Source organism: Entelurus aequoreus, linkage group LG13 (assembly GCF_033978785.1).
Source record: "Entelurus aequoreus isolate RoL-2023_Sb linkage group LG13, RoL_Eaeq_v1.1, whole genome shotgun sequence".
Classification (NCBI taxonomy): Eukaryota; Metazoa; Chordata; class Actinopteri; order Syngnathiformes; family Syngnathidae; genus Entelurus; species Entelurus aequoreus.
In genome coordinates, this window is record NC_084743.1 from 44780642 (window position 1) to 44806771 (window position 26130).

Here is a 26130-nt window from a genome sequence, read left to right on the forward strand (position 1 = left end):
ACATAAGCTAGCTGAATTCTGATTGGCTACAAACTAAAACTAAAAACAGCACTGCGGAACATAATATGACACGAAGAGAATATGAATAATTTTATCTTTAATTATGATCATGATTTCTGGTTATGTTAGGCCAGCAGAGAAGGCTTTGCTGGCCCTGACGGCACACCACTGAAGAAATGTGAAGGACAGGATGCTGCAATCTAAAATGTTGAAAAACAAGTAAAAATGCGTATTACTAGTGCTCTACACCAGTGTTTTTCAACCTTTTTTGAGCCAAGGCACATTTCTTTCGTTGAAAAAATCCAGAGGCACACCACCAGCAGAAATCTTTAAAAAACTAAACTCAGTTGACAGTAAAAAGACGTTGTCGCAATTGTTGGATATGACTTTAAACCATAACCAAGCATGCATCAATATAGCTCTTGTCTCAAAGTAGGTGTACTGTCACCACCTGTCACATCACGCCGTGACTTATTTTGAGTTTTTTTGCTGTTTTCCTTTGTGTAGTGTTTTAGTTCTTGTCTTGCGCACCTATTTTGGTGGCTTTGTGTCTTTTTTTGGTATTTTCCTGTAGCAGTTTCATGTCTTCCTTTGAGCAATATTTCCCGCATCTACTTTGTTTTAGCAATCAAGAATAGTTCAGTTGTTTTCATCCTTCTTTGTGGGAACATTGTTGATTGTCATGTCAGTTTCAAATGTACATTGTGGACGCCGTCTTTGCTCCAGAGTAAGTCTCTGCTGTCGTCCAGCATTCTGTTTTTGTTTACTTTGTAGCCAGTTCAGTTTTAGTTTCGTTCTGCATAGCCTTCCCTAAGCTTCAATGCCTTTTCTTAGGGGCACTCACCTTTTGTTTACTTTTGGTTTAAGCATTAGACACCTTTTTACCTGCACACTGCCTCCCGCTGTTTCGGACATCTACAAAACAATGAGCTACCGGCTGCCACCTACTGATATGGAAAAGTATTACACGGTTACTCTGCCGAGCTCCAGACAGCACTGACACTCAACAACAACACATCATTTGCAGACTATAATTACTGATTTGCAAAAAATATTTTTAACCCAAATAGGTGAAATTAGATAGTCTCCCACGGCACACCAGACTGTACCTCACGGCACACTAGTGTGCCGCGGCACAGTGGTTGAAAAACACTGCTCTACACAACATAACATGTTTTAATACGCTTGTGTAATATTTGCACTGACGGCCACAGTGCTAATTTTGGAAAGACATAAACAGTCCGGAATTGTTTTGGTATCTAATAGCGTTAGTTTTCTGTAATCAAACTGCTCATTCAGTAGTAATAGCAAACGTGTCATACTCAGATTTTACACAGGGGGGCAGTAATGAGCATCAACTGTGTTTTTTTGACGAGCCAACCGCCAAAAGACAGAAGAAGACGAAACAACATCTCAAATTAAGATTTTTTTAATTGTTTTCCTACTTCGGCTTGAAGGACAACTGTCGCCATGTTGACTGCCTTGGCTTGTGGCGCCGTGGTGTTTCCAGGACTCTTTTACGGCTTCAGGAAAATACTCACGTACACTTTCACCAACTGGACTGACGCCGACATCGTGTCAGTCAGCGAAAGGTCGGTCAGTCGAATCGAATGTCATTGAAACATGTGTTCATTTAAATGTTGCTTCTATCGCTTCATTCACGTGCTAACAAAGACATTGTGACACTAGTTTTAATAGTCACATGATGATGATAATGGTGGTGTAGTTATTCTTCTTGTTGCTATTTTCAGGCTTGTTTCTGCCGCCCATGCTTCACTGTCTAGTGCGACTGGAATCCTAGTAGTGTCGTCATGCAACAACGTCATGACGGACAGGTACTGTAATCTACGCACTCTCTCCAGAATATACACATTTATGATACAGAAAGGTTGATTGGCAACACTAAATTGGCCCTAGTGTGTGAATGTTGTCTCTCTATCTGTGTTAGCCCTGTGATGCGGTGGCAACTTGTCCAGGGTGTACCCCGCCTTCCGCCCGGATGCAGCTGAGATAGGCTCCAGCGACCCCAAAAAGGGACAAGCGGTAGAAAATGAATGGATGGAAATACCTTAATTTACTGTGGCGGAGTTCCTCGCTGAAAATACTCATATCGTCGAATCAAAGTGTTCCATTGAGTGACCCCGAAAGGGATAAGTGGTAGAAAATCGACAGATTGATGAATTGAAATCAATTTAATTGATTATTTGATTAATAAAATGTATAATATACTGCATAAAAAATAATACATTACTAACGCTACGGTAGTTTTATGAAGTAATTTAATAATAATGTACAGCATTACTTCTATGACAGCAGGACTTCTAAAGTATTTCCTTCCAGTTAAGTTAAAGTACCAATGATTGTCACACACACACACTACGTGTGGTGAAATTTGTCCTCTGCATTTGACCCATCCTCTTGTTCAACCCCTGGGAGGTGAGGGAAGCAGTGAGCAGGAATCATTTTTGGTGATTTAACCCCCAATTCCAACCCTTGATGCTGAGTGCCAAGCAGGGAGGTAATGGGTCCCATTTTTATAGTCTTTGGTAAGACCCGGCCGGGGTTTGAACTCACAACCTACCGATCTCAGGGCACACCCTCTAACCGCAAGGCTACTGAGCTTCTCTATCAGCAGCTTTTCTATATTTTCATGAATATATGTCCTACGTTTGAATATTATTTTAACATTCTTGGCTGGCGTCAGACTCCTTCTGCTTCAGTGTAATGCAGACTAGTTTCGCCATGATTGCAACACGCTTGGCCATTTTTTGCTGATTCATTTTTTTAATTAAAGGATTATCATCCACTTTTTCTCAGCACTGTCCTTCACACTCACTTTCGTCCTTTCCATGGTTAGAAAAACAAAGTTATGTCCATCTCTAGCCATAACCTAAAGTTAGCGAGTAAGGTTGGATGTCTTACACCCTTCACTGTGGCGTCCGTTATGCCTAGTAATTTTTGTTTCCATTTTAAAAGTATAAAAATAAGCAGAGAGACAAAACACTTAAGTTGGGGCACTCTTAAATTGAGGTACCACTGTATTCACAATAATCGTTGTTCCACAGTAGGGCTGGGGGATATGTTGAGTTTGTAAGATATATCGATATATTTTTAAACAAGATATGAATTAAGAACATTTCATAATATCGATATAATTTATTTCACGTTAAAATTACCAAATGCCACTTATTTGTTGTGTTCCTTGACCCCCCACCCCGTCCCTCGAATATCGAGTTTAAGTAAAAATAATCGAGATATACTTTTTCATCCATATCGCCCAACCCTATTTCACAGTGAAACATCCAAAGTGGAAAGTCTCATAAATTGTACAGTTTGTTTAAGCAAACCTATTTGTCCTCTAGTTTAAGTTAGTTGTCACACCAAGGCGTGGCGAAGTTGGTAGAGTGGCTGTGCCAGCAATCGGAGTGTTGCTGGTTACTGGGGTTCAATTCCCACCTTCTACTTTCCTAGTCACGTCCGTTGTGTCCTTCGGTAAGACACTTCACCCTTTGCCTCTGATGGCTGCTGGTTAGCGCCTTGCATGGCAGCTCCCGCCATCAGTGTGTGAATGTGTGTGTGAATGGGTAAATGTGGAAATACTGTCAAAGCGCTTTGAGTACCTTGAAGGTAGAAAAGCGCTATACAAGTATAACCCATTTAAGGTTTTTGCATGCCCAACTTTTTGTATGATTTATTTATTTCTACAAGTTTTCACCAAAATGTGTCCCCAGTCCATGTGGTCGATCTCGCCATGATGCAAAAGTTGATTTAACTGCACACGTCTAGTGAAAATTAGGTATGGGTACCGGATTTGGTAAAAGTAAAAATGAAAAGTGCTTTTCTCTAGTGACTATACACTTTAGGGATGTCCCGATCCGATATTTGGATCGGATCGGCCGCCGATATTTGCCAAAAAATGCGTATCGGCAGGGCATGGGAAAATGCCGATACAGATCCAGTTTTTTTTAAAATTCCGGTCAGTGTCTTCCAATGCACAGATTTAAATAATACATTCCACTTTTCTGCTGCTCCCTAATTTCCGTTCCGCATTTTCCAGCACACCTTCAACACATCCACAGGTCTGTGTCCTAACCGTTAAGACGGCCATGTAAATTAAAAGTTACCGGTAAAAATGTCAGCTGTCTCTGTGCGATATAGAAGATTACTATATCGTGATATTGGAGTATAAGTTCTCACGCAGTTGCTTTTAGCTGCTGGCATTACACGACAGGCTCTTCCCACTCCTTCTTGTGTCTGCTTCTCACAGACAGCAAGCGCACCTTCTTACACACGTCACATACTGTCACGTCATACGTCACATACGTATACGCACTCCCCCAGCAGAGAGGTAGCAGCATGGCTAACGTTAGCTGTGATGCTAGCGTAGCCGTGTGAGCGGTAATAATGAAGGAATAATTGATTAATTCCCAAGAAAAACAGCAGGGGGTCCATCGTCTGGCGGTGGTTTGGCTTCAAGTGGGAATATGTCGAACAGACAACCGTAATTTGTGAAGTGTGGGGCAAAAGCGTTGCTATAAAAAGTAGCATTACTGCTAATATGTAGCATCATTTGAAAAGTCCCCTGCTAGAAAATGAAGAGTGTTTGAAACTCCGCACGTCAACATCTCCGTTGTGTATTATTCAAACTCACCTAATTCAGCTGGCTAGTTGTTATCGAGAGTACTAAAACCCTTTTCAACATGAATCTGACAACTAAGTAGGCTAAATAACTTTAAACTTTAATACATGCTCGGATAAGGCCAGTATCGGTATCGGATCGGAAGTGCAAAAACAACATCGGTATCGGATCGGAAGTGCAAAAACCTGGATCGGCACATCCCTAATACACTTGTACAATTTTCAAAGTGTGAACAAATTGTCACTACACACAGGCACTGGCTGGTCAATGAGTTTGCACTTTTTGCCGGGACCTACATGGTCATGGACATCTTTGCCATGTACCTGAGCCACTACCATGTTCAGAGGGTCAGAAGTACCAGCAGCCTGTACAGCAGCCACTCTCTGATGACAGTGAAGGCTTTCCTCTCCAGGGACTGGTTGTTAGTCCTCCATCATTCCGCGCTGATTTTTGTCTTCCTGCCCATCACTGTGGTAAGAATTAAGTGTGTGTTGACCAGGGCTGGGTGGCATACTGGTATTACGAGTTACACCTGTATATTTTTTAGAAAGAGCTACAAGAGGTATGTATATCATACAGCAATACCGATTTATAATATCTTTTGATGCTGCCTTTGATAGAAACTCCTGCCGTTTACCCGTGCATAATTAAATTTCTTCACTTTCATATTCAGAGGACTGAGCAGAAATTGCATCGCGTCAACACCCGCCGCAATGCTTTCTTTTAATTGTGTGAAAGCATTCACACAATTAAGATTGTTTTACCAGTCAGATTCTTCTGGTACAACCGTACCAGATCTAAGTCCACTGCTAAGTGCCACCCGAAGAGACCCATCGGGGCATTGCACCGATGCGGCACGCCACTGCATCGTGGCTGAAGAAGGGTCCAGCGTGAGTCTTTGAGTAGCTACCACGCATTACCGACACCACCACCCTGCCATATTGGTCTTTGTGCATAGCCGACGTGCCCCACCGTAGCTCCGGTGGCTGGCGAGGGCAGGCGGTTGCTCCTCTTCTTTATTAACCAGAGGTAATACAATCCGGTGAAAAGATTAAACAGAACAGCTGTCGGAGCCGCTGCTAACTGCTAGAGCTAATCAGAGCTATCTTAGCTGAAACCCTTGCTGACGTCACACACCACTTAGCAACTGACACCGCCTTTTAAAGGCACACACACACGCACACGTTGCCCTCAACTGCATATGACATACATGTACAGTCATGGTCAAAAGTTTACATACACTTGTAAAGAACATAATGTCATGGCTGTCTTGAGTTTCCAGTAATTTCTACAACTCTTATTTATTTGTGATAGAGTGATTGGAGCACATACTTGTTTGTCACAAAAACATTCATGAAGTTTGGTTCTACTGAAAATGTGACCAAATCTGCTGGGAAAAATTATACATACGGCAATGTTAATATTTGGTTACATGTCCCTTGGCAAGTTTCACTGCAATAAGGCGCTTTTGGTAGCCATCCACAAGCTTCTGGTTGAATTTTTGACTGCTCCTCTTAACAAAATTGGTGCAGTTCAGCTAAATTTGTTGGTTTTCTGACATTAACTTGTTTCTTCAGCATTGTCCACACGTTTAAGTCAGGACTTTGGGAAGGCCATTCTAAAACCTTAATTCTAGCCTGATTTAGCCATTATTTTACCACTTTTGGCGTGTGTTTGGGGTCATTGTCCTGTTGGAACACCCAACTGCGCCCAAGACCCAACCTCTGGGCTGATGATTTTAGGTTGTCCTGAATAATTTGGAGGTAATCCTCCTTTTTCATTGTCCCGTTTAAAACACCAGTTCCATTGGCAGCAAAACAGGCCCAGTGCATAATACTACCACCACCATGCTTGACGGTAGGCTTGGTGTTCCTGGGATTAAAGGCCTCACCTTTTCTCCTCCAAACATATTGCTGGGTATTGTGGCCAAACAGCTCAATTTTTGTTTCATCTGACCACAGAACTTTCCTCCAGAAGGTCTTATCTTTGTCCATGTGATGTCAGATGAAACAAAAATTGAGCTGTTTGGCCACAATACCGAGCAATATGTTTGGAGGAAAAAAGGTGAGGCCTTTAATCCCAGGAACACCATTCCCACCGTCAAGCATGGTGGTGGTTAGCATTATGCTCTGGGCCTGTTTTCCTGCCAATGGAACTGGTGCTTTAAATGAGACATTGAAAAAGGAGGATTACCTCCAAATTCTTCAGGACAACCTAAAATCATCAGCCCAGAGGTTGGGTCTTGGGCGCAGTTGGGTGTTCCAACAGGACAATGACCACAAACACACGTCAAAAGTGGTAAAGGAATGGCCAAATCAGGCTAGAATTAAGGTTTTAGAATGGCCTTCCCAAAGTCCTGACTTAAAGGTGTGGACAATGCTGAAGAAACAAGTCCATGTAAAAAAAAAAAAAATTTTAGCTGAACTGTACCAATTTTGTCAAGAGGAGTGGTCAAAAATTCAACCAGAAGCTTGTGGATGGCTACCAAAAGCACCTTATTGCAGTGAAACTTGCCAAGGGACATGTAACCAAATATTAACATTGCTGTATGTATACTTTTGACCCAGCAGATTTGGTCACATTTTCAGTAGACTCATAATAAATTCATAAAAGAACCAAACTTCATGAATGTTTTTTGTGACAAACAAATATGTGCTCCAATCACTCTATCACAAAAAAATAAGAGTTGTAGAAATTATTGGAAACTCAAGACAGCCATGACATTATGTTCTTTACAAGTGTATGTAAACTTTTGATCGCGACTGTATATTAAATTTTTTTATTTTTTTTTAACGCTTTATTACTTTGCCTTGTAAATAATTGCTTTTATTAAAGAGTAATTCCATTAGTAATAAATTATTTTTATGGTTAAGTAACGATTATCTATAATTAATTACTTTTTCAAATACATTTTAAGACACTGGCAGTAACAGTCATGTGGTGTTGAGTTTAAACAAAACACTTTGCATGTTTTATTTGCAATACATATATATAACAAATATATACATATATATCGTATATCGCCATTCGGCCTAAAAATACCGGGATATCAGTTTTGGTCCATACCACCCAGCCCTCGTGTTGCCCACGCGATCTATCTGTTCCCCGGTAAATTCTAAACTTCTCTCTTAGTTCTTCAGGAGAGGACTGGGGGATTTCTTCGTTGGGTGCTTTTACAACGCAGAGCTCAGCACTCCTTTTGTCTGTTTTGGAAAGATCCTCATCCAGGTATGGAACAACTACACAGACAAGTTTGGGCTTTATTTTGTCATTTAGGCAACAATTTTAACTGACAAACTTGTCATACTGGTCTGACTGACTTACTGCTTGGCTGCAAGAAGCACATGTTCTGGTTCAGGACCAACTGGTTTATGGGGCTACGCGACATTGGCATTTAGCAACCCTGTGAACTGTACTAACCTATTGCAACTTAAAGGCTTTGGAAACTGAACTCTAGAACAGTCGGAGAGAGATTCTTCAATCCCTCAATTGAATATTTGAAAAAAAACCAAATTTAATTAACAAAAATAACATTTAGAATTCACAGCTATTTCAAGCAGACAATCTCCATTCAGTAAGTATTTGGACATTTAACATGGTTGAGATACAGTGAAGAATATCTTAGTCTTGCTTCCGTAATATTTTAAAGTTATTTTGCAATGTGCATTTTTGCAAATTGGAATTGCGGCAGGAGGACCACACAAGCACACTTAACCTTCGTGCAGCATAACTGATTTGTAATACAATAATGAATTGTGTCTCGCATCCAGCTGGGCCTCGACAACACCAGGATGTACAAGGTCAACGGCGTCTTTACCCTCATGACGTTCTTCGTGTGTCGGATCCTGGTCTTCCCCTTCATGTACTGGATGTACGGGCGGCAGATGGGCGTTCCGCTGCTAAAAGTACCCTTTTCTCTGCCTTGGCACTGCAACGCTGGTAACCTGGCTATCCTTTTACTGCAAATTTACTGGTTTTCCCTCCTGCTAAAGAAAGCCATGCGACTGTACCGAAGACATGGGAAAGTAGAGTAAGCCAAGACAGACTGAAGGCATCAAAACTAGTTAACAATGGCTAACTGGACATAGAACATCATATTTTGTAGGTGTAATCATGAGTATTCAACAAACTTTGACAAATATCTATCTAATTTCCTGAAGTCTAACAAGCTATCACTAAACTACATAACTATGCCTTTCTAAACATGGCTACTGTGATTTTGTAAGAATTTTTTTTATTAACAACAGCATTAATAAAAAAGCAAGCATTCAGAATGTGTGAACTCGTTTGTAAATGTGTTAAAGCAAAACAAATTTAATTGCAGCCTTAGGTTTTTTGGAATACGATGCCACTAGCTTGGCAAGCCTATCTTTGGGCTGTTTTGCCCATTTCTCTTTGCAGCACCTCTCAAGCTACATTAGATTGGTTGGGAAGCGTTGATTTTCATCCAGGATATCTCTGTACATTGCTGCTTTTATATTTCCCTCTATCCTAACTCGTCTCCGAGTTCCTGCCGCTGAAAAACATCCCCACAGCATGATGCTGCCACCATCGTGCTTCACTGTAGGGATGGTATTGGCCTGGTGATGAGCGGTGACTGGTTTCCTCCAATCATGATGCCTGGCATTCATGCTAAATAGTTCAATCTTTGTCTCATCAGACCAGATCATTTTGTTTCCCATTGTCTGAGTTTTTTAGGTGCATTTTTGCAACCTTCTTACTAAGAAATGGATTCCGTCTGGCCACTATACCATACAGGCCTGATTAGTGGTTTGTTGCAGAGATGGTTGTCCTTCTGGAAGGTTCTCCTCTCTCCACAGAAGAATGCTGTAGCTCTGACAGAGTGACCATACGGTTCTTGGTCACCTCCCTGACTAGACTAAGATGAATGCAGTAATGTACAGAGGCATCCTGGATGTGAACCAACGCTTCCCATCCAATCTGATGGAGCTTGAGAGGTGCTGCAAAGAGGAATGGGCGAAACTACCCAAAGATAGATGTGCCAAGCTAGTGGCATTGTATTAAAAAAGACTTGAGGCTGTAATTATTGCCAAAGGTGCATTAACTAAGTATTAAACAAAGGGTCTGAATAATTGTACTTGTGATTTTTGAGGTTTTTTATTTTTAACAAATCAGCTAAAATGTCTACATTTCTGTTTTTTTCTGTCAAGATCAGGTGCTAAGTGTACATTATTCAGAAATGAAATTAACAATTTTTATTTTAGCAAATGGCTGCAGTGAAACATTTAAAGGGGTCTGAATACTTTCCGTACCCACTAACTGTACACATAAATATGGTGTATATACTGTGTGTGTGTGTATACACATACACATTTACATACAGTTTGTATACCGTAATTTTCGGACTATAAGCCGCTACTTTTTCCCCTCGTTCTGGTCCCTGCGGCTTATACAAGGGTGCGGCTTATTTACGGCCTGTTCTTCTCCGACACCGACGAAGAGGATTTCGGTGGTTTTAGTACGCAGGAGGAAGACGATGACACAATGATTAAAGACTGACTTTTCATATACCGGTAGGCTGGTTATTTTGATAACGTACAGGCGAGCACTTTGTATTACTTTGCACCGTTGTATTATTTGTACTCTGCACGAACGCCATGTCAAAGATGTGAAAGTTTGATTGAATGATTGAAAGATTTATTGTTAATAAATGGGACGCTTTGCGTTCCCAAACAGTCATCTCTGTCCCGACAATCCCCTCCGTGGTAGCAGGAACCCCTATATACTACGGTAATTACACATCAAAACCCTGCGGCTTATAGTCGGGTGCGGCTTATATATGGAGCAATCTGTATTTTCCCCTAAATTTAGCTGGTGAGGCTTATAGTCGGGTGCGGCTTATAGTCCGGAAATTACGGTATATACAGTACATGCCGTACGTTTGACACACCTTCTCATTCAAATGGATTTTCTATATTTTCATGACTGTTTACATTGTAGATTGTCACTGAAGGCATCAAAACTATGAATGAACACATGTGGAGTTAAGCAGATTTGGTCACATTTTCAGTAGACCCATAATAAAATCATAAAACAACCAAACTTCATGAATGTTTTTTGTGACAGACAAGTATGTGCTCCAATCACTCTATCACAAAAAAATAAGAGTTGTAGAAATTATTGGAAACTCAAGACATCCATGACATTATGTTCTTTACAAGTGTATGTAAACTTTTGTGTGTGTGTGTGTGTGTGTGTGTATATATATATATGTATGTGTGTGTGTGTGTGTACAGTATATAAATACGTATATAAAATGATCTACATATATGTCCAGGGTGTACCCTGCCTTCCGCCCGAATGCAGCTGGGGTAGGCTCCAGCCACCCTCCCCCTGACCTCGAAAGGGACAAGGGTAGAAAATGGATGGATGGATGTATATCCATACTTCTCAGTGAGAACTGACCTATGCATTCAAAAGTCTAAGGGCCTGGTCTACTAAATGTTTGTGTGTATTAAAACACATGCAAACTTGATAGCAAACGCAAAGCTGATCTACTAAAGAAAATTGTGTCTCTTCTAGCCCCACTTAAGAACTTTCAGTTTTGGTTGATTTTGGCAGCCCCAGTGGACTAAAGCGGTAGTGTTTTGCCAGAAAGAAGACCGCATTTCCCATGAGGACTAGCATATATAGCGTCAAACTGTCTTGAAGTCCACTGTAATATTGGCCCAAATATTATGTCTCTAATGGCTATGCTGATGTTAAATAGCAGACAATATCAAAAAAAATATCCTGGCCAAAAATGACTTTACTACCAAGAATGTGTCAGACCAGCGGGAAAGCTTTTTTTTCAAAGAAGGTAGTGTCGAACTGCGAGCTATCAAGCTGGTGGCTATTTATTGCTAGCACACACATTTCTGATACCTAACATTAGCATTATCATTTTAATTTGAGCATCAAAAGTCCAGCAGGAAGAGAGCCAAGTCAGCATTGGCCAAAAATCCCTCCTCCAGCGAGTGAAAGCCAGGGCAATGTTGATCCTAACTGTCCTTTTTTCTGGGTAGGCTCCGTTTTCCTTTTTTTGTCTCTTCAGACAAAACTTTTCGTTTCTATGGTTGTTTTGGAGCTTTGGCCATTAAAGCAGTAATTGCATGTATAGGCATTCTTCTTGTACTTTTCTGGCGGCACGTTGGCGTTCGCATTGACCTCCGTCTTTTTAACAAATGGGGTAAGAGCAAGTGACGTATGCTGTACAACAAGTCAACACATTTGTAGTTTTTTGTGTGGCAGGGTTCCTGCCACCCTCTTCAAAGTTAAGTGCCAGTGAAAGCGGTACAGACCCTCTCAGGCCATGACGGAGGTGTCATTCAACTAAGTTGATGTATCATCCCAAAAGTTATGAAAATATTTTATGAAGGCTGAAAAGTTACTTAGTGCTGCTTTAAGGGAGCAAAAGAAGGAGCTCAAACCATTTAGCATGTCTATCTTCATAAATATGCAGAATATATACTGATCAGAACGCCCACAATACTGGGAGGAGAAAATGCAAAAATAATTATTTAGCGCACGCAGCGTGATTTATCAACACTAATACTGTTCTCCTGCAGTGGTTTTGCAGCTTTATTTACCATGTCTGAAATGTGCATGCAAACGCGCAGTTGTGCAGAAAAAGCTGTGAGAAAGGCAGTATGTATGCTTGTCAATCTTCTGTAAATGGACTGTCAATAATAAAAATATTAGACATATAGTCTATTCAGAATAATATTTGAGCATTTTATAGCTGCTGGATGACTTAAGCAGCTGATTAAAACAAATTAAATAGATCAATTTTGGTGTCTTTGGACTTTTTATTTAACATTTTTGCATTAGGCATTTTCTAGTGTGTGGAACATTTCAGCGCACGCTCGCTGTTAAATGTCAGCATCTTCCATGAGCGCACATTCAGTGCACTGAAAAAGTGGGTCCCTTTATAGATGCACTACAAGCCTGCTTATTAAATCCCTGGAATTATTGGTAAAGATATGTCTGCTGCATGTTTCAAAACATAGTGAAACACCGCAGGTTGGAGCATGATAACATGGTTGTGCAGTAAATAAAAAGTGTCTATGGTGAAAGCTGCAACGTACACACAAAACTTCATTTAAATAAGGCGGTCTGCACCAGTTATCAATTGTACACACGGTCTCAGATCACACACAACACACCCACTAATAGTACACACCATTTTATTTTTAGTTTGTACATACTACATGCTATTTAGCACTTGCTATTTGGATCTTTGTAGATCAGGCCCTAACTGTGAGTACAGAAGTGGGCAAAGTCATTCACAGCTTAACTGTTCAGGTCTCCATGCATTTTATTTTTAGTGATGTATGTAGGTTTTGCCCTCCAGACTGAAATGTCTGCAGCTGCTGTCTTCTTAACCATGTCATTGTGCAATGATGACTGACAAATGATATTTATATCATAAAAATGGTGACTGACATGCAATGTTGTTATACTGTGTTTGGTGAGGCTACAGTCATACAATAGTTAAAAAAGTATCACTACTCACACAAAGGCTGGTTAATGAGTTTGCAGTGCTTACTTTCCTATAAGACCTCTGACACCTATGCCATGCATGTGAGCCACTAGCACGTGCAGAGGGTCAAAGGTCACAGCAGCTATTACAATGAAGGCTTTTTTTCCAGTCTCGTAGTCGAATAGGATGTCTAAAATGGCCGTGTGCTACCTGCTCACATTTTCAAATCAAATAAAACAATACCACCGGTTAGCTCATGTTACCATTAGTGGTCTAACAGACCATATTATGTAAAAGAATATATATATATATTCTGGTTTTTTTTTTTAACGAATACCTATTATATTGAATACAAATTTTGTCGGCCCGAGAAATTAGTCTGGCGTTCGTGGCCGACACTCACCGCTTTCTCGCACACACACTTACGCCCAGAGCGCGTGCACTTATACAAAAGTAGTCGCAGAGACGCGACTAACATTTTGCTGTCATGTTGTTGCAATAGAATATACATTCAAAAATGTCTAAAGCTTATACACAAACTCTGCCAAGTCGCTATCATTCGCTGAGGAGACAGATCTAATGCGTGTAGTTTACGTACGCAAGTTTGGAAAAGGGCAGGATATATGCTTACACTTTAGAATTTTAGCACCCCATTGGCCAGTGTTTTTCAACCTTTTTTTGAGCCAAGGCACACTTTATTCATTGAAAAAATCTCAAGGCACACCACCAGCAGAAAATGTTAAAAAATTCAACTCCGTAGCCTATATTTACATAAAGTCCTTCTTATGAATACAAACCATAACAATAACCATATCTGCATCACTAATTCTCTTGCCTCAAAGTAGGCCTACAAAGCAATTAGCTACATGCTGCCACCTACTGATATGGAAGAGTATGACATGGTTATGCTGCCGATCTCCAGACAGCACTGAGACTCAGCAACGGCACATTTGCGAATTATTATTGGTTTGCAAAAAAATATTTTTCAGACCAATGAGGTAAAATTGCATGATTTCCCAAGGCACAGCAGACAATATCTCACGGCACACTAGTGTGGTTGAAAAACATTGCCAGAGGCAGCCACTTAAAGGTTGCAAACAGCCCTTTTCAATTTATTTTTGTTTTACAGTCAGCTTTACATGCACAAATACAGCTGATGTGAAAGACTTGCTTCATTAATTCCCCATATCCTTCTCCCTTGGCACCACAGTACAATGACAAGTGGGAAAAACATGATTTGGTTTGTTCGAGCTAGATGTGAGCCGCATTTGCAAAACTGATGGGGAAAATGACGAGGAAGGTATCAGGCGGTAGATGACGTGAGCTGGGCGATCTTCTGCTGCAAAACAGACTTCATCTCCTGGTTCTCCAGGTTGTCGGTGATGGTGCGGAAGAAGTGCTTGGTGTTGTCGTTTTCCAGTGCGCTGTTGCTCTTTGGGAAAGCGCCCATGATGGCCTCGTAGTGACTGAGAATCTCCAGGCTAGACAGGAAGAGAGGCTCACTCTGACCACTTGGCATCATCACCTTTAGAAGACAATGAAACAATAAATTATTAGTAAATCTAAACTGCCTTACAAGGTGAACACTGACTACTCTCCCTATTTATGAGAGGATGATTACCTGGATGTGTTGAACATGACAGAAGAGCTGAGAGAGAACAAAAAGGACCTCCTGACAAAGAACTTGCTGGACATTTTCTTCCATCTCTGCGCCTTTCAAAGAGTCTTGGGTTAAATCAGAGCTTTTCGATGTCGCAACAGACGGTTTCGCAAAAGGCTTGGATGGAGGCAGCGGCAACTTGGCTCTCAGTGAGTTCATCACCTCCCTGACAGCGTGAGCATATAATCTGGCAACGTGGACCCAATTGTCTCCTGTCAGCCAATCAGAACAGCTCGATCCACAGAGCAGCTGCAGGACCCGAAGCAGGAGGACGGACAGACAGAGCTCGTAGGAAAAACTCCTCAGGTCCAGGAGAGGCAAGAAGTCCACGTACTCCAAGGAAAACGGGACGTGGAGGTACCCCGAGGTAATCAGCTCCTTGATAGCTCGCAGTAATCTGCTCCATTGGGGGATGGAGCACCAGGGCAAGGTCTGGGTTAGCGCCACCAGCAGGCCCTTACTGAACATGCCAACGTGGTCGGGCCGGCGGCGGTCCAGAGAAAGACAAGACAACATGGTGGACTGAAGGGAGTCTGATAAAGTGCAGCACTCCATCCATGCCAATAGACCTGTGCCGTATCCATACTGGGGAAGGTTCAGACCTGACCATTCCTAAAGATGATGAAAGACATAACATGCAAAGATTATTTCTAGAAACAGAACACAAACATTTTAAGTACAATCACAAAGACCTGGGCTATTTGAAACAGAAGTTACTGTTTTTCACTGACATAAACAATCCCGATTTAAGCGATTGTCACTGTATATATTTTGTCATCTTGATATTCAAAGGAACTCCTACCTGCTCAGGTAGATCACACACTGTCAACAGAGAGGAGGGTACTTCATTTTTGAAGTGTTCACCCCACATAGGTTTCAGGTGCAAGTAAACCGTCCAGTCCAGGTCCTTCATCTTGTCACGGAGCCAGAAAAGAGCTCTGGACCAGCGACTGGGGACAGCTGCTACCTCGACACCAACCACCTCTGCCAGTCGGATCAGAACCGACGCAAGCAACTCCTTAGTGTCCATGGACCAACGGTGGACAGCAGTCTCAGGCGGTTGCTTCCAACATCTGTTACAGAACATTTGATAAGAATATTTTAATCCTCATTTCAATCATGTTTACATTTTCTATATTGCTTCTCTTCATTTGGGCAAGATTTGAATCCAAATCTCCAGACTAACTGCTCACTGGCCCTGTGGTTAGAGTGTCCGCCCTGAGATCGGTAAGTCGTGAGTTCAAACCCCAGCCGAGTCATACCAAAGACTATACAAATGGGACCCATTACCTCCCTGCTTGGCACTCAGCATCAAAGGTTGGAATTGGGGGTTAAATCACCAAAATGATTCCTAAGCGCGGCCACAGCTGTGGCTCAATGCTCCCCTCACCTCCCAGCGGGTGGAACAAGGGGAAGGGTCAAATGCAGAGGGTAATTTCACCACACCTAGTGTGTGTGAGTGTGTGTGTGTGAGACTATGAGCGGTACTTTAACTTTAACTACTATTTACTCTAATTCTAAATACAATATATTATTATAATCTACTCTCTATGAATTTTCCTATTCATCCAGGTCATGTATTCTCAGGGCATTGAATCCATCGCAACTGGACTGTTCAGATTATTTAGAAGACGTTCTCCCCTTCGTCCAAACAGGCTTCATCAATTCACGCTTGAAAGGATAAATACTTGTCCAAGGTAGTTGTCCTCCAGAGAAAATACATATGTTGGATCCTGCACCATGCCCTCAGAATAAACTTGGCTAGGACAGCTCTAATCCGAGAACACGTGCAGGATCTAAAGTATTTATCCTAGAGGAGAGGTGAAATGTCTTCCAAGACAATCCGAACAATCCAGTTGTGATCAATTCAATGCCCTGAAAATACTTCAGTCTACTGAATTCTGTCTGAACTTTGTCACATTTTGATGGTATGTTTTCAATACACTGACAATGGGACCATATTGATGCCTGACATCAATGACTGAAACAGCATTCTGTGTTGGTGGTCAACCTGAGGGCCTGGTCATGCAGCTGAGCCAGGGTGAAGAGCAGAGGAAAGGGGGAACAGTCCAGCACAAAGTGAGCCGAGGAAGAGGAGGCTACTTCCTGGCCGTCCAAACACAAAGTGGCGTGGAGAAGCTGCAGACTCAGCTCAAGATCGATTGAGTTGCCGTCTGAAAAAAGAAAAGTAAAGACACAGGGCTCAATTAGACAAAGCGAGAATAATAATAATAGTAATAATACATTTTATTTCTAGGCGCCTTTCTAGCCACTCAAGGACACCGTACATTCGTTAAAGCAGTGCAACACAAACAATAATAAAAAAGTGGGAAATAGACAATCAAACTGAGAACACTCATTAGACAAGGACAATACAAACAAAAAAAAGAATAGTTTAAGGAGTTTAGGTACTTTCATCTTTGTTGTCTTGAATTGAATATTTCCATTAATACACTTTGATAGATATATGTAACGATATGAATATCTCATATCACACGGTTATTATCATCGTTATCATGGTATTGTTGAATGTGCTTAAGAGGTACACACTGAAAACTTTAAACTAAGTTTATGGTTTAGATAAATCTCCAGGAAATGAGCATATCACCAGGCTGTGGGTTTATTGAAGTGTGGTTATCAATCACAGTTTTACAATAATTTTACTTCAAAATAGTAAAAGAAACTGTAGGGACTTTTGTCACGGCTTATCATTGACAGCTATCGTTACAAACATGCACAATATAATCATGCTAAAAGACTATGAATAGACAGAGTTCACCATTCTGTTCCTTATTAGAGTACACGTTGTGCAAAACGTAGTGAAACAGTTTGATGTGTGCATTCAAAAGTTACAATTAAGTTGACCTGTAACTAATAGTACATTTTTGCTTAATCCCCAATTTCATCCAGAAGCCAATCATCTACGTTTTTGTATGCAGTGTAGGTTTGAAAAATTTGGAACGTATTTTTATTTTTCAAGACAGGGAACTTTATCACTTACTTGTGAGAGATAGGTTAGGCAGGACAAATGTGTTGACAAGCTCCTGAGGGGACAGAAGACTCTCCCTTTCACCTCCAGCAGTCATGACTGGCATCATCAACAAAGTCACAAATTTAAGTAACTGTTCCTTTTCATTGTCTGCCAGTGATCTGCTGACGACCGTTTCCTGCAGACACCTGCAGAGTAGACTGCTGCCACTCGAATGATTTCTTTGTTCATCTTTGCTCTGAAGTCCGGGCAACTGCTGCAGGATCTTACACATGAGAGAAAAGGCTCCCTTATTGAAAACAGCAGAGTGGCAGCAGGATTTCAAAGTAGCCTCTGGGTTCTGAAAGGCCATCCTGGCTACTAACGAAACTGCTGTGCCCAGGTTACCCTCTGTGGGGGGTCCACCTCCACCTTGGATGATGCAATTGAATGCCATGTTGAGCTCCTGCTCAAAGCTGCCAATCAGAGCTAAGGAGCCCGGGCATCCAAAGAACCCCCTGTTCGACAGTCTCAGAATGGCAGCCAAAGTTGTATTCTTGTCCTCCAAGGAGAGAGCAGTGAACACTGCTGTGACCACTTTCAGCAGCCTCTTGCAGTGGCTCACACTCGCAGTTTGGAGTTGACATCTGAGCGTGGAGGACAGCTGGATGAATGTGTCGCCTTTCTGGAAGGCTGCCTGGTTCTTTTCCAGGCAGTCCATCCACTGCTCCTCGCAGGCCGCCCATCTCTCCTCGCTAGCAAACAACATGGCGACATTTTGGTAGTCGTCCAGGCGATGGCTGATGATGGTCACGGCAACCCTCATGCTCATTTCAGAGCTACTCTCCATAACAGGGAACGACAAAGCCTCCAGTAAAGCTGTGAGTTTATTTTTCTCATCCACATGTTCAGCTGCGGAGTCGCTCATGTGCGCTTTTTGTAGACCGACCAAGATTCTGTGGACACTTTGCTGTAGTTTGAATTCCGTGTAAGTGGGAGGAGAGCTGCTGCATACTGTCAGCAACCCGTGGTTTTGCCAGAATTGGGTGAGCTCCAACACGTTCTTCAGGGCGTTGTGAAGGCTTGTCACGCTCAGATAAAACTTTGATGGGGTATGAGAGGCTTTGAGGTCTTGTTGAGCCTCCTGAATAAGTTCGGAACACAGCTTGTCGTTATTTTCTTTGACGCTCATGGCTTTGGATAAATACATCATCTTATCTTTGGTTGGAAGCGAGACTGAATGCTCAATGAAGAAAGATGTGTAAAGAGCATTGAGGCAATTGGAGAGAGCATGGAAGCAGAGCTCCGGTTGAGATATGGTATCTTTCATATGTCTGAGGGTGTGAAGGAAAATATGGAGGACATCAGTGTTTGCTGATGGAGCTGATGAGTCCAATTTCAACCTCTTGGCCGCCTGATGAGTCTGAGAAAAGAGATTAGCCACCTGCTTAGCAAACATAACTTCTATACTATCCTGACTGTCCAACAACGGTTCTGTGCTTTTCCAAAGTTCCCACCAAACATCAAGGAAGAAACGAACATCGTCCTCACTTGTAGGGCTGCTCATCACATGTTCGGCAAATCGTCCCAGCTCTGAGTACATCTGGTGTTGAGGAAGACGCAGTAAAAAATAAACAAATATGTCTGCAGCTGACAAGGACTTAATGAGTTCCATAAGGACAACATGGTTGATCTCTGGGAGGGCGTTCTGTAAAGCAAAGAAGGGATTCTCCAACCATGCCTCCTCTTCATCTTCTCCATTCTCTCTGCTCAACAACTTCAACCACACGACACTAATTATCTTCTTCCTCCAAGAGGCAGCGCTGCTGTTGGGATGAACAGAAGCTTCTTCCTTGCCACAAATTTCTCTCACGGCATCCAGGATGGGGTTGCCCACCTTGCACCAATCAGACTTTTGAAGGCAGCTCAAGGTGGAGGGCAGACACAACTTATCAGACAGGAGAAAAGCCCCTTGAAGAATGGCCTTGTCTGGGGAGGGAAAAAGACAGGAATTCATGCATCAGTAGACTTAATACCATCAGGATTTTAGGGGCAGTGACTTTGAATCAGGGCAGGGAAGGGCAATATGGCCTAAAATCTATATTGCAGCCTCCTGCAATAACAATATAAATCACAATATATTATTTGGTATGTATATGATAATACAACCATTTCAAAACTGGTAATTTGGATGTTGACGTACGCAGTAACATTTTGCATCATCTCCGATTGTACTACTTTTTCAAAACTATTATTAATATACTTTTTCATTAATTAATAACAACTTGTTACTTTATTTTGTAACATGGTTCAATCAACACTTCTGTTAAAATGTAATAAGCACTTTTTATTTTGTTGTTTGATATACTATATACTAGTAATTTGGGTATCAGTCCAATACCATGTACTTACAAGGGCAGTATTGGTCATACCAATGCTGATATTGATACTTCAAATTGTCAAGATCATTGAATGATAACATTTTGATCACAATTATAATCAGACAAAAACACAGGTGTAACAATAGAAATGCCATCCATCCATCCATTTTCTACCGCTTGTCCCCCTCGGAATCACGGGGGTGGCTGGAACCTATCCCAGCTGCATTCGGGTTACACCTTATCACAGAGCCAACACAGATAGACAACATTCACACAATCAACCTATCCCCAGGTGCATGTCTTTGGTGGGAGGAAGCCGGGGTACCCAGGGACGGCGTGGCGAAGTTGGGAGAGTGGCCGGGCCAGCAATCTGAGGGTTACTGGTTCAATCCACACCTTCTACCATCCTAGTCACGTCCGTTGTGTCCTTGAGCAAGACACTTCACCCTTGCTCCTGATGGGTCCTGGTTAGCGCCTTGCATGGCAGGTCCCGCCATCAGTGTGTGAATGTGTGTGTGAATGGGTGAATGTGGAAATAGTGTCAAAGCGCTTTGAGTTCCTTTAAAAAAGGTAGAAAAGCGCTATACAAGTATAACAATTTACCATTTACCCGGAGGGAAGCCACACAGTCACGGGGAGAACATGCAAACTTTACACAGAAAGACCCTGAGCTCTGGGATCGAACCCAAGACCTTCTTATTGTGAGGCACCAGCACTAACCCCTTTCCCACCGTGCTGCACAATACAAATGTTATATTTAAATAATTTCCACAGTTAGCTCCAATTTAAATCCTTAGTTTTTTAACTTTAAAGCCCTCCTATGTCCAGAGAATTATTTCCTGATTTTGTAAACAATAAAAAAATGGCAAAGTATTATTTGCATAATAAAGAATATCGGTCTAATCACTGTAGTATCGACTTTATATGATTCTATAATTGGTGTTAATATTTCTATCGATCCGCCCACCTCAAAAGCTCAAGCTTAGCGGTTGGCATATCCCCCTACGGTGTGTAGCGCAGCATGTTTAGCCATTCCTCGTCCTTCAGTGGTAATAATACTTGCCACCATGAAAGCGAGGATTAGTGACTTAGAAGTGACTCTGCCCTGTGAAAGGGCATTAACCGCTAGCGAGAATGCTACATTGCGTTGAGGAGTCGTCCGTTTGCTTGTCGCTACCAAATTTGCAGGACACAGCTAGAACCTGTCATCAACATCCATTATCAAAATACAACAAAAAAAAGCTCTATTTTTGTCCAAATGTATATTGTATATCGTCAATATTGCACAACCCTAACTCAGGGGTGTCTTAACGTTTTTCCACTGAGGGCCGCATATATAAAAATAAAGGCTGTGGAGTTGAAGGGGTAATTTGATATTCTTCACATGTTGATTAATTAAACACCAAAATTAATCCAATGTGGGTAATTTTTTGTTGTTTTTGTTTTTTGTCATAAACAAATACAATCATGTGTGCTTACGGACTGTATCCCTGCAGACTGTATTGATCTATATTGATATATAATGTATATATTGTGTTTTTTATGTTGATTTAATAAAAAAAATAAAAACTTTTTTTTTTTTTACATTTCTTGTGCGGCCCAGTACCAATCGGTCCACGGACCGGTACCGGGGGTTGGGGACCACTGCTTTAAAGCATTTCTGTTCCAGACAAGTTTTGGAATGATTGATTGATTGAAACTTTTATTAGTTGATTGCACAGTGCAGTACATATTCTGTACAATTGACCACTAAATGGTAACACCCAAATAAGTTTTTCAACTTGTTTAAGTCAGGGTCCACTTAAATTGATTCATGATACAGATATATAATATTATCATAATACAGTCATCCCACAAGATAATCATTAGAGTATATACATATAATTATTTACATTATTTACAATCTGGGGTGTGGGATGTGGAGGGGGGGGGTTAGGTTTGGTTGATATCAACACTTCAGTCATCAACAATTGCATCATCAGAGAAATGGACATTGAAACAGTGTAGGACTGACTTGGTAGGATATGTACAGCAAGTAGTGGACATAGAGAGAGAGATCAGAAAGCATAAGAATAAGTATCTACATTTGATTATTTACATTTGATTATTTACAAACCGGGGAGGTAGGATGTGGAAGGGAGGGTGTTAGTTTAGGGTTGCAGTTGCCTGGAGGTGTTCTTTTAGTGCGGTTTTGAAGGAGGATAGAGATGCCCTTTCTTTTACACCTGTTGGGAGTGCATTCCATATTGATGTGGCATAGATGGAGAATGAGTTAAGACCTTTGTTAGATCAGAATCTGGGTTTAACGTGGTTAGTGGAGCTCCCCCTGGTGTTGTGGTTATGGCGGTCATTTACGTTAAGAAAGTAGTTTGACATGTACCCGGTACTTAGGTATCAGGGAGGTGTAGCGGATTTTATAGACTAGGCTCAGTGCAAGTTTTTTTAGTCTGTCCTCCACCCTGAACAAGCCCACTTTGGAGAAGTGGGTAGAAGTGAGGTGTGATCTGGGGTGGAGGTCTAAAAGTAATCTGACTATCTTGTTCTGGGATGTTTGGAGTCTAGATTTGAGGGATTTGGAGGTGCTGGGGTACCAGGAGGTGCATGCGTAATCGAAAAAGGGTTGCACGAGAGTTCCCGCCAGAATCTTCATGGTTCTTTTGTTGACCAGAGAGGAGATTCTATAGAGAAATCTCGTTCGTTTTTGATTACCTTGGTTACCATTTTATCACAGGAAAGATTAGCCTCTAGAATGGAACCTAGGTAGGTGACCTCATCTTTCCTGGTGATAACAATGTCACCTACTTTTATAGTGAAGTCACTGACTTTCTTAAGGTTGATGTGGGACCCAAATAGGATGGATTCCGTTTTACCCAAGTGTATGGATAGCTTGTTGTCAGCGAGCCAGGTGCAAATTCTACAGAGTTCAGCACTGAGGATTTTCTCCACCTGCGACTTGTCTTTGCCGGATACCAGCAGGGCCGAGTCATCCGCAAACAAGAACAATTCACAGTCGCATGCTGATGACATGTCGTTTACGTATATTAGGAACAGTAAAGGCCCTAATATTAATATTAGGGACAGCGTGGCGAAGTTGGTAGAGTGGCCGTGCCAGCAATCGGAGTGTTGCTGGTTACTGGGGTTCAATCCCCACCTTCTACCATCCTAGTCACGTCCGTTGTGTCCTTGGGCAAGACACTTCACCCTTGCTCCTGATGGCTGCTGGTTAGCGCCTTGCATGGCAGCTCCCGCCATCAGTGTGTGAATGTGTGTGTGAATGGGTGAATGTGGAAATACTGTCAAAGCGCTTTGAGTACCTTGAAGGTAGAAAAGCGCTATACAAGTATAACCCATTTATCATTTATTATTATAATATACTGCCTTGGGGGACTCCACAGCTCACTGAGAGGGTGGGGGGGACACGGTGCCGTTCATCTCTACCACCTGTTTCCTCCCCTCCAAGTAAGATTGCATCCAGCTCCATGAGGTTTTGTTAAATCCGATTGCTCTGAGCTTATCCAACAGTATAGCGTGGTTAACGGTGTCAAAGGCCTTCTGAAGGTCCAGCATGACCATGCCGCAGTATTTGCCCGCGTCCACCTCATGTTTGATGTGGTTGGTCAGATAGAGAAGGCATGTGTCAGTGGAGTGGTTAGTTCTGATGCTGGATTGGAATTTGTACAGGAGTTTATTAGTGGCAAGGTAACTATCGACCTGTTCATAAACTATTTTTTCCATTACTTTCGAAATGGAACTGAGAATAGAAACAGGTCGGTAGTTGCCAGGTTCTAATTTGCTACCTTTTTTAAAGAGGGGAGTTACTCTTGCTATCTTGAAATCTTTTGGTACTTGGCCTTGTGTAATTGATAGGTTTATTATGTGCGTGATGATTGGGGCAATGGTGGTGGCAGAGTCCCCGAGGAATCTGGAGGGGATATTGTCAAGGCCGGTGGCCTTGTTTGGGTGGAGCACTTCGTCAGCTGAGACCATTTCTAATTTGAAAGTTAATCAAGTTATTCTTTGTTGTAAGTTGATCTGTACTTGTTTCTTTTTTTAAATGTTAATAAGGATACAATCTTATGCAGATGTGTACTTATAACAATTTTATTGACAAATTATATTATTTATAGTCGTGGAGGTGTGGAGGGCGCGAAATGTTTTCTTTACCCAGTGGTGGGTGTAACAGAAAATAATTGAGAATAATTGGTCATCCTGGTTAGGCAGGTGCCAATTTTGGTGGATTTGGGGATTTAATTGAGTTTAACCTTGTTTTCTGTGTCGTGTTCTAGTGTATGCTGTGTTTTTTTGGAGTTGTTGTTTTTACAAAGTTTAACTTCTACATGTGCAGCTGGGATAGGCTTCAGCAACCTCGAGAGGGACAAGCGGTAGAAAATGGATGGATGGATGTGACAGATATAGACATTTAAAATATGTTCCCATAAACTACTGTTGGTAACGTACAGTACAGGCCAAAGGTTTTGGACACACCTTCTCATTCAAGTCATTTTCCTGACTATTTACATTGTATATTGTCACTAAAGGCATCACAACTATGAATGGACACATGTGGAGTTATGTACTTCACAAAAAAAGGTGCATGTGGAGTTATGTACTTCACAAAAAAGGTGCAGAACTGAAAACAAGTTTTATATTTTAGTTTCTTCAAAATAGTCACCCTTTGCTCTGATTGCTTTTTTACACACTCTTGGCATTCTCTCGATGAGCTTCAAGAGGTAGTCACCTGAAATGGGTTTCACTTCACAGGTGTGCTTGAAGCTCATCGAGAGAATGCCAAGAGTGTGCAAAGCAGTAATCGGAGCAAAGGGTGGCTATTTTGTAGAAACTAAAATATAAAACATGCTTCCAGTTATTTCATCTTTTTTTGTTAAGTACCGGTACATAACTCCACAGGTGTTCATTCATAGTTTTGATGCCTTCAGTGACAATCTACAATGTAAATGTCATGAAAATAAAGAAAACGCATTGAATGGGAAGGTGTGCCCAAACTTTTGGCCTGGACTCCAGCACCCCCCGCGACCCCAAAAGGGACAAGCGGTAGAAAATGGATGGATGGATGCTAGTCGTTTGTGGTGTTCCCTAAATGATTTGGTTTAACAAAGTAATTTATAGCCTGCTGGAAACTGCAACTTTAATTTTACCTGTATGATATGCCGGCATTGCCGGGGGCCAATAAAAAAAGGAGAAGATTGCAGCAAATTGTCTTCAATTTGTTTAAAGAAAAACGACAACTCAACCAATCACACGCAAGAGCAAAATATGTATATTTAAAGAACACGTTAATATAAAGAATATTCCTGCAAAACGGAGACAATGAACTAAAATTGGATGATTTAGTATACAATCCTGCCCGTTATTTTGTTATTGCAAATGTAAATCAGCAAAATATCAATTAGCTACAATAAATACTTCGTTAAACAATAACAATGTCAACAAAAGCCAACATTACAGTTGTAAAGAGAGTCTGTTTGACACCGCTAGGGTTGTGTTAATGTAATGCAAAATTATTAGTGTCAAGTTTACCTTTATCCATGATCAATGCAGGCAGTTGAAGGTGGCAAAAAGCAAGTTTAACTTGTTTTTGTCGGTGTGGTTACTTTTCATCGAACAAATGCTAATCACTGTATTGTAGTTGATAATTATCTTCAAATAACCATAAACTAACCCGTGTGCTCAAATTTGTCAACATTTCAAGCATGCACCGGAAATACTTTTTCTTTGTTGGTTTAACAACAGTTGGCATGCATAGCGCATTACCGCCCCCTCCGGAATGGCGTTTTGACCACACGCATGTGCTCACTCTAGCCATGCCATTTCCCTCATATCTTTTTAAACACCCCTGAGCTCTTTAAAAAGTCGAACATATTCCTTTGCTGCACTCTTTCACCCATATTCAGTGGTCCTTGTAGAGTCATTTTATCGGAAAGACAATTTCCGCTTCCTGGAGTCCTCGAGTCAAGTCAAGAGAGAACCATAACTTCCATG

General features: G+C 41.5%; 2 protein-coding genes across 2 annotated transcripts; one reads left to right on the top strand and one right to left on the bottom strand.

Moving 5' to 3' along the window:
- The first annotated feature begins 1376 nt into the window (after nt 1-1376).
- Nucleotides 1377-8917, top strand: LOC133663436 (TLC domain-containing protein 3A-like). The gene is made up of 5 exons (XM_062067899.1): nt 1377-1592; nt 1752-1835; nt 4893-5112; nt 7772-7867; nt 8410-8917. Exons 1-5 carry the CDS (start codon nt 1471-1473, stop codon nt 8671-8673), a joined length of 786 nt encoding a protein of 261 aa, XP_061923883.1. The 5' UTR covers nt 1377-1470; the 3' UTR covers nt 8674-8917.
- Nucleotides 8918-13375: 4458 nt separating this feature from the next.
- Nucleotides 13376-26100, bottom strand: gemin4 (gem (nuclear organelle) associated protein 4). The gene is made up of 6 exons (XM_062067900.1): nt 25669-26100; nt 17783-19738; nt 16793-16955; nt 15584-15854; nt 14743-15393; nt 13376-14646 (listed from the first exon to the last, which is right to left on the bottom strand). The coding sequence occupies exons 1-6, from the start codon at nt 25676-25678 to the stop codon at nt 14425-14427; spliced, it is 3273 nt and encodes a 1090-aa protein (XP_061923884.1). The 5' UTR covers nt 25679-26100; the 3' UTR covers nt 13376-14424.
- Nucleotides 26101-26130: the final 30 nt, after the last annotated feature.

Coding starts and splice junctions, on each gene's coding strand:
- LOC133663436 (XM_062067899.1), top strand. CDS start 1,471: ATGTTGACTGCCTTGGCTTGTGGCGCCGTGGTGTTTCCAGGACTCTTT. Junction 1,593..1,751: donor ATCGTGTCAGTCAGCGAAAG/GTCGGTCAGTCG, acceptor TGCTATTTTCAG/GCTTGTTTCTGCCGCCCATG. Junction 7,868..8,409: donor TTGGAAAGATCCTCATCCAG/GTATGGAACAAC, acceptor TCTCGCATCCAG/CTGGGCCTCGACAACACCAG.
- gemin4 (XM_062067900.1), bottom strand. Junction 15,855..16,792: donor CTGCATGACCAGGCCCTCAG/GTTGACCACCAA, acceptor GTTCTGTAACAG/ATGTTGGAAGCAACCGCCTG. Junction 15,394..15,583: donor TGTGTGATCTACCTGAGCAG/GTAGGAGTTCCT, acceptor CATCATCTTTAG/GAATGGTCAGGTCTGAACCT.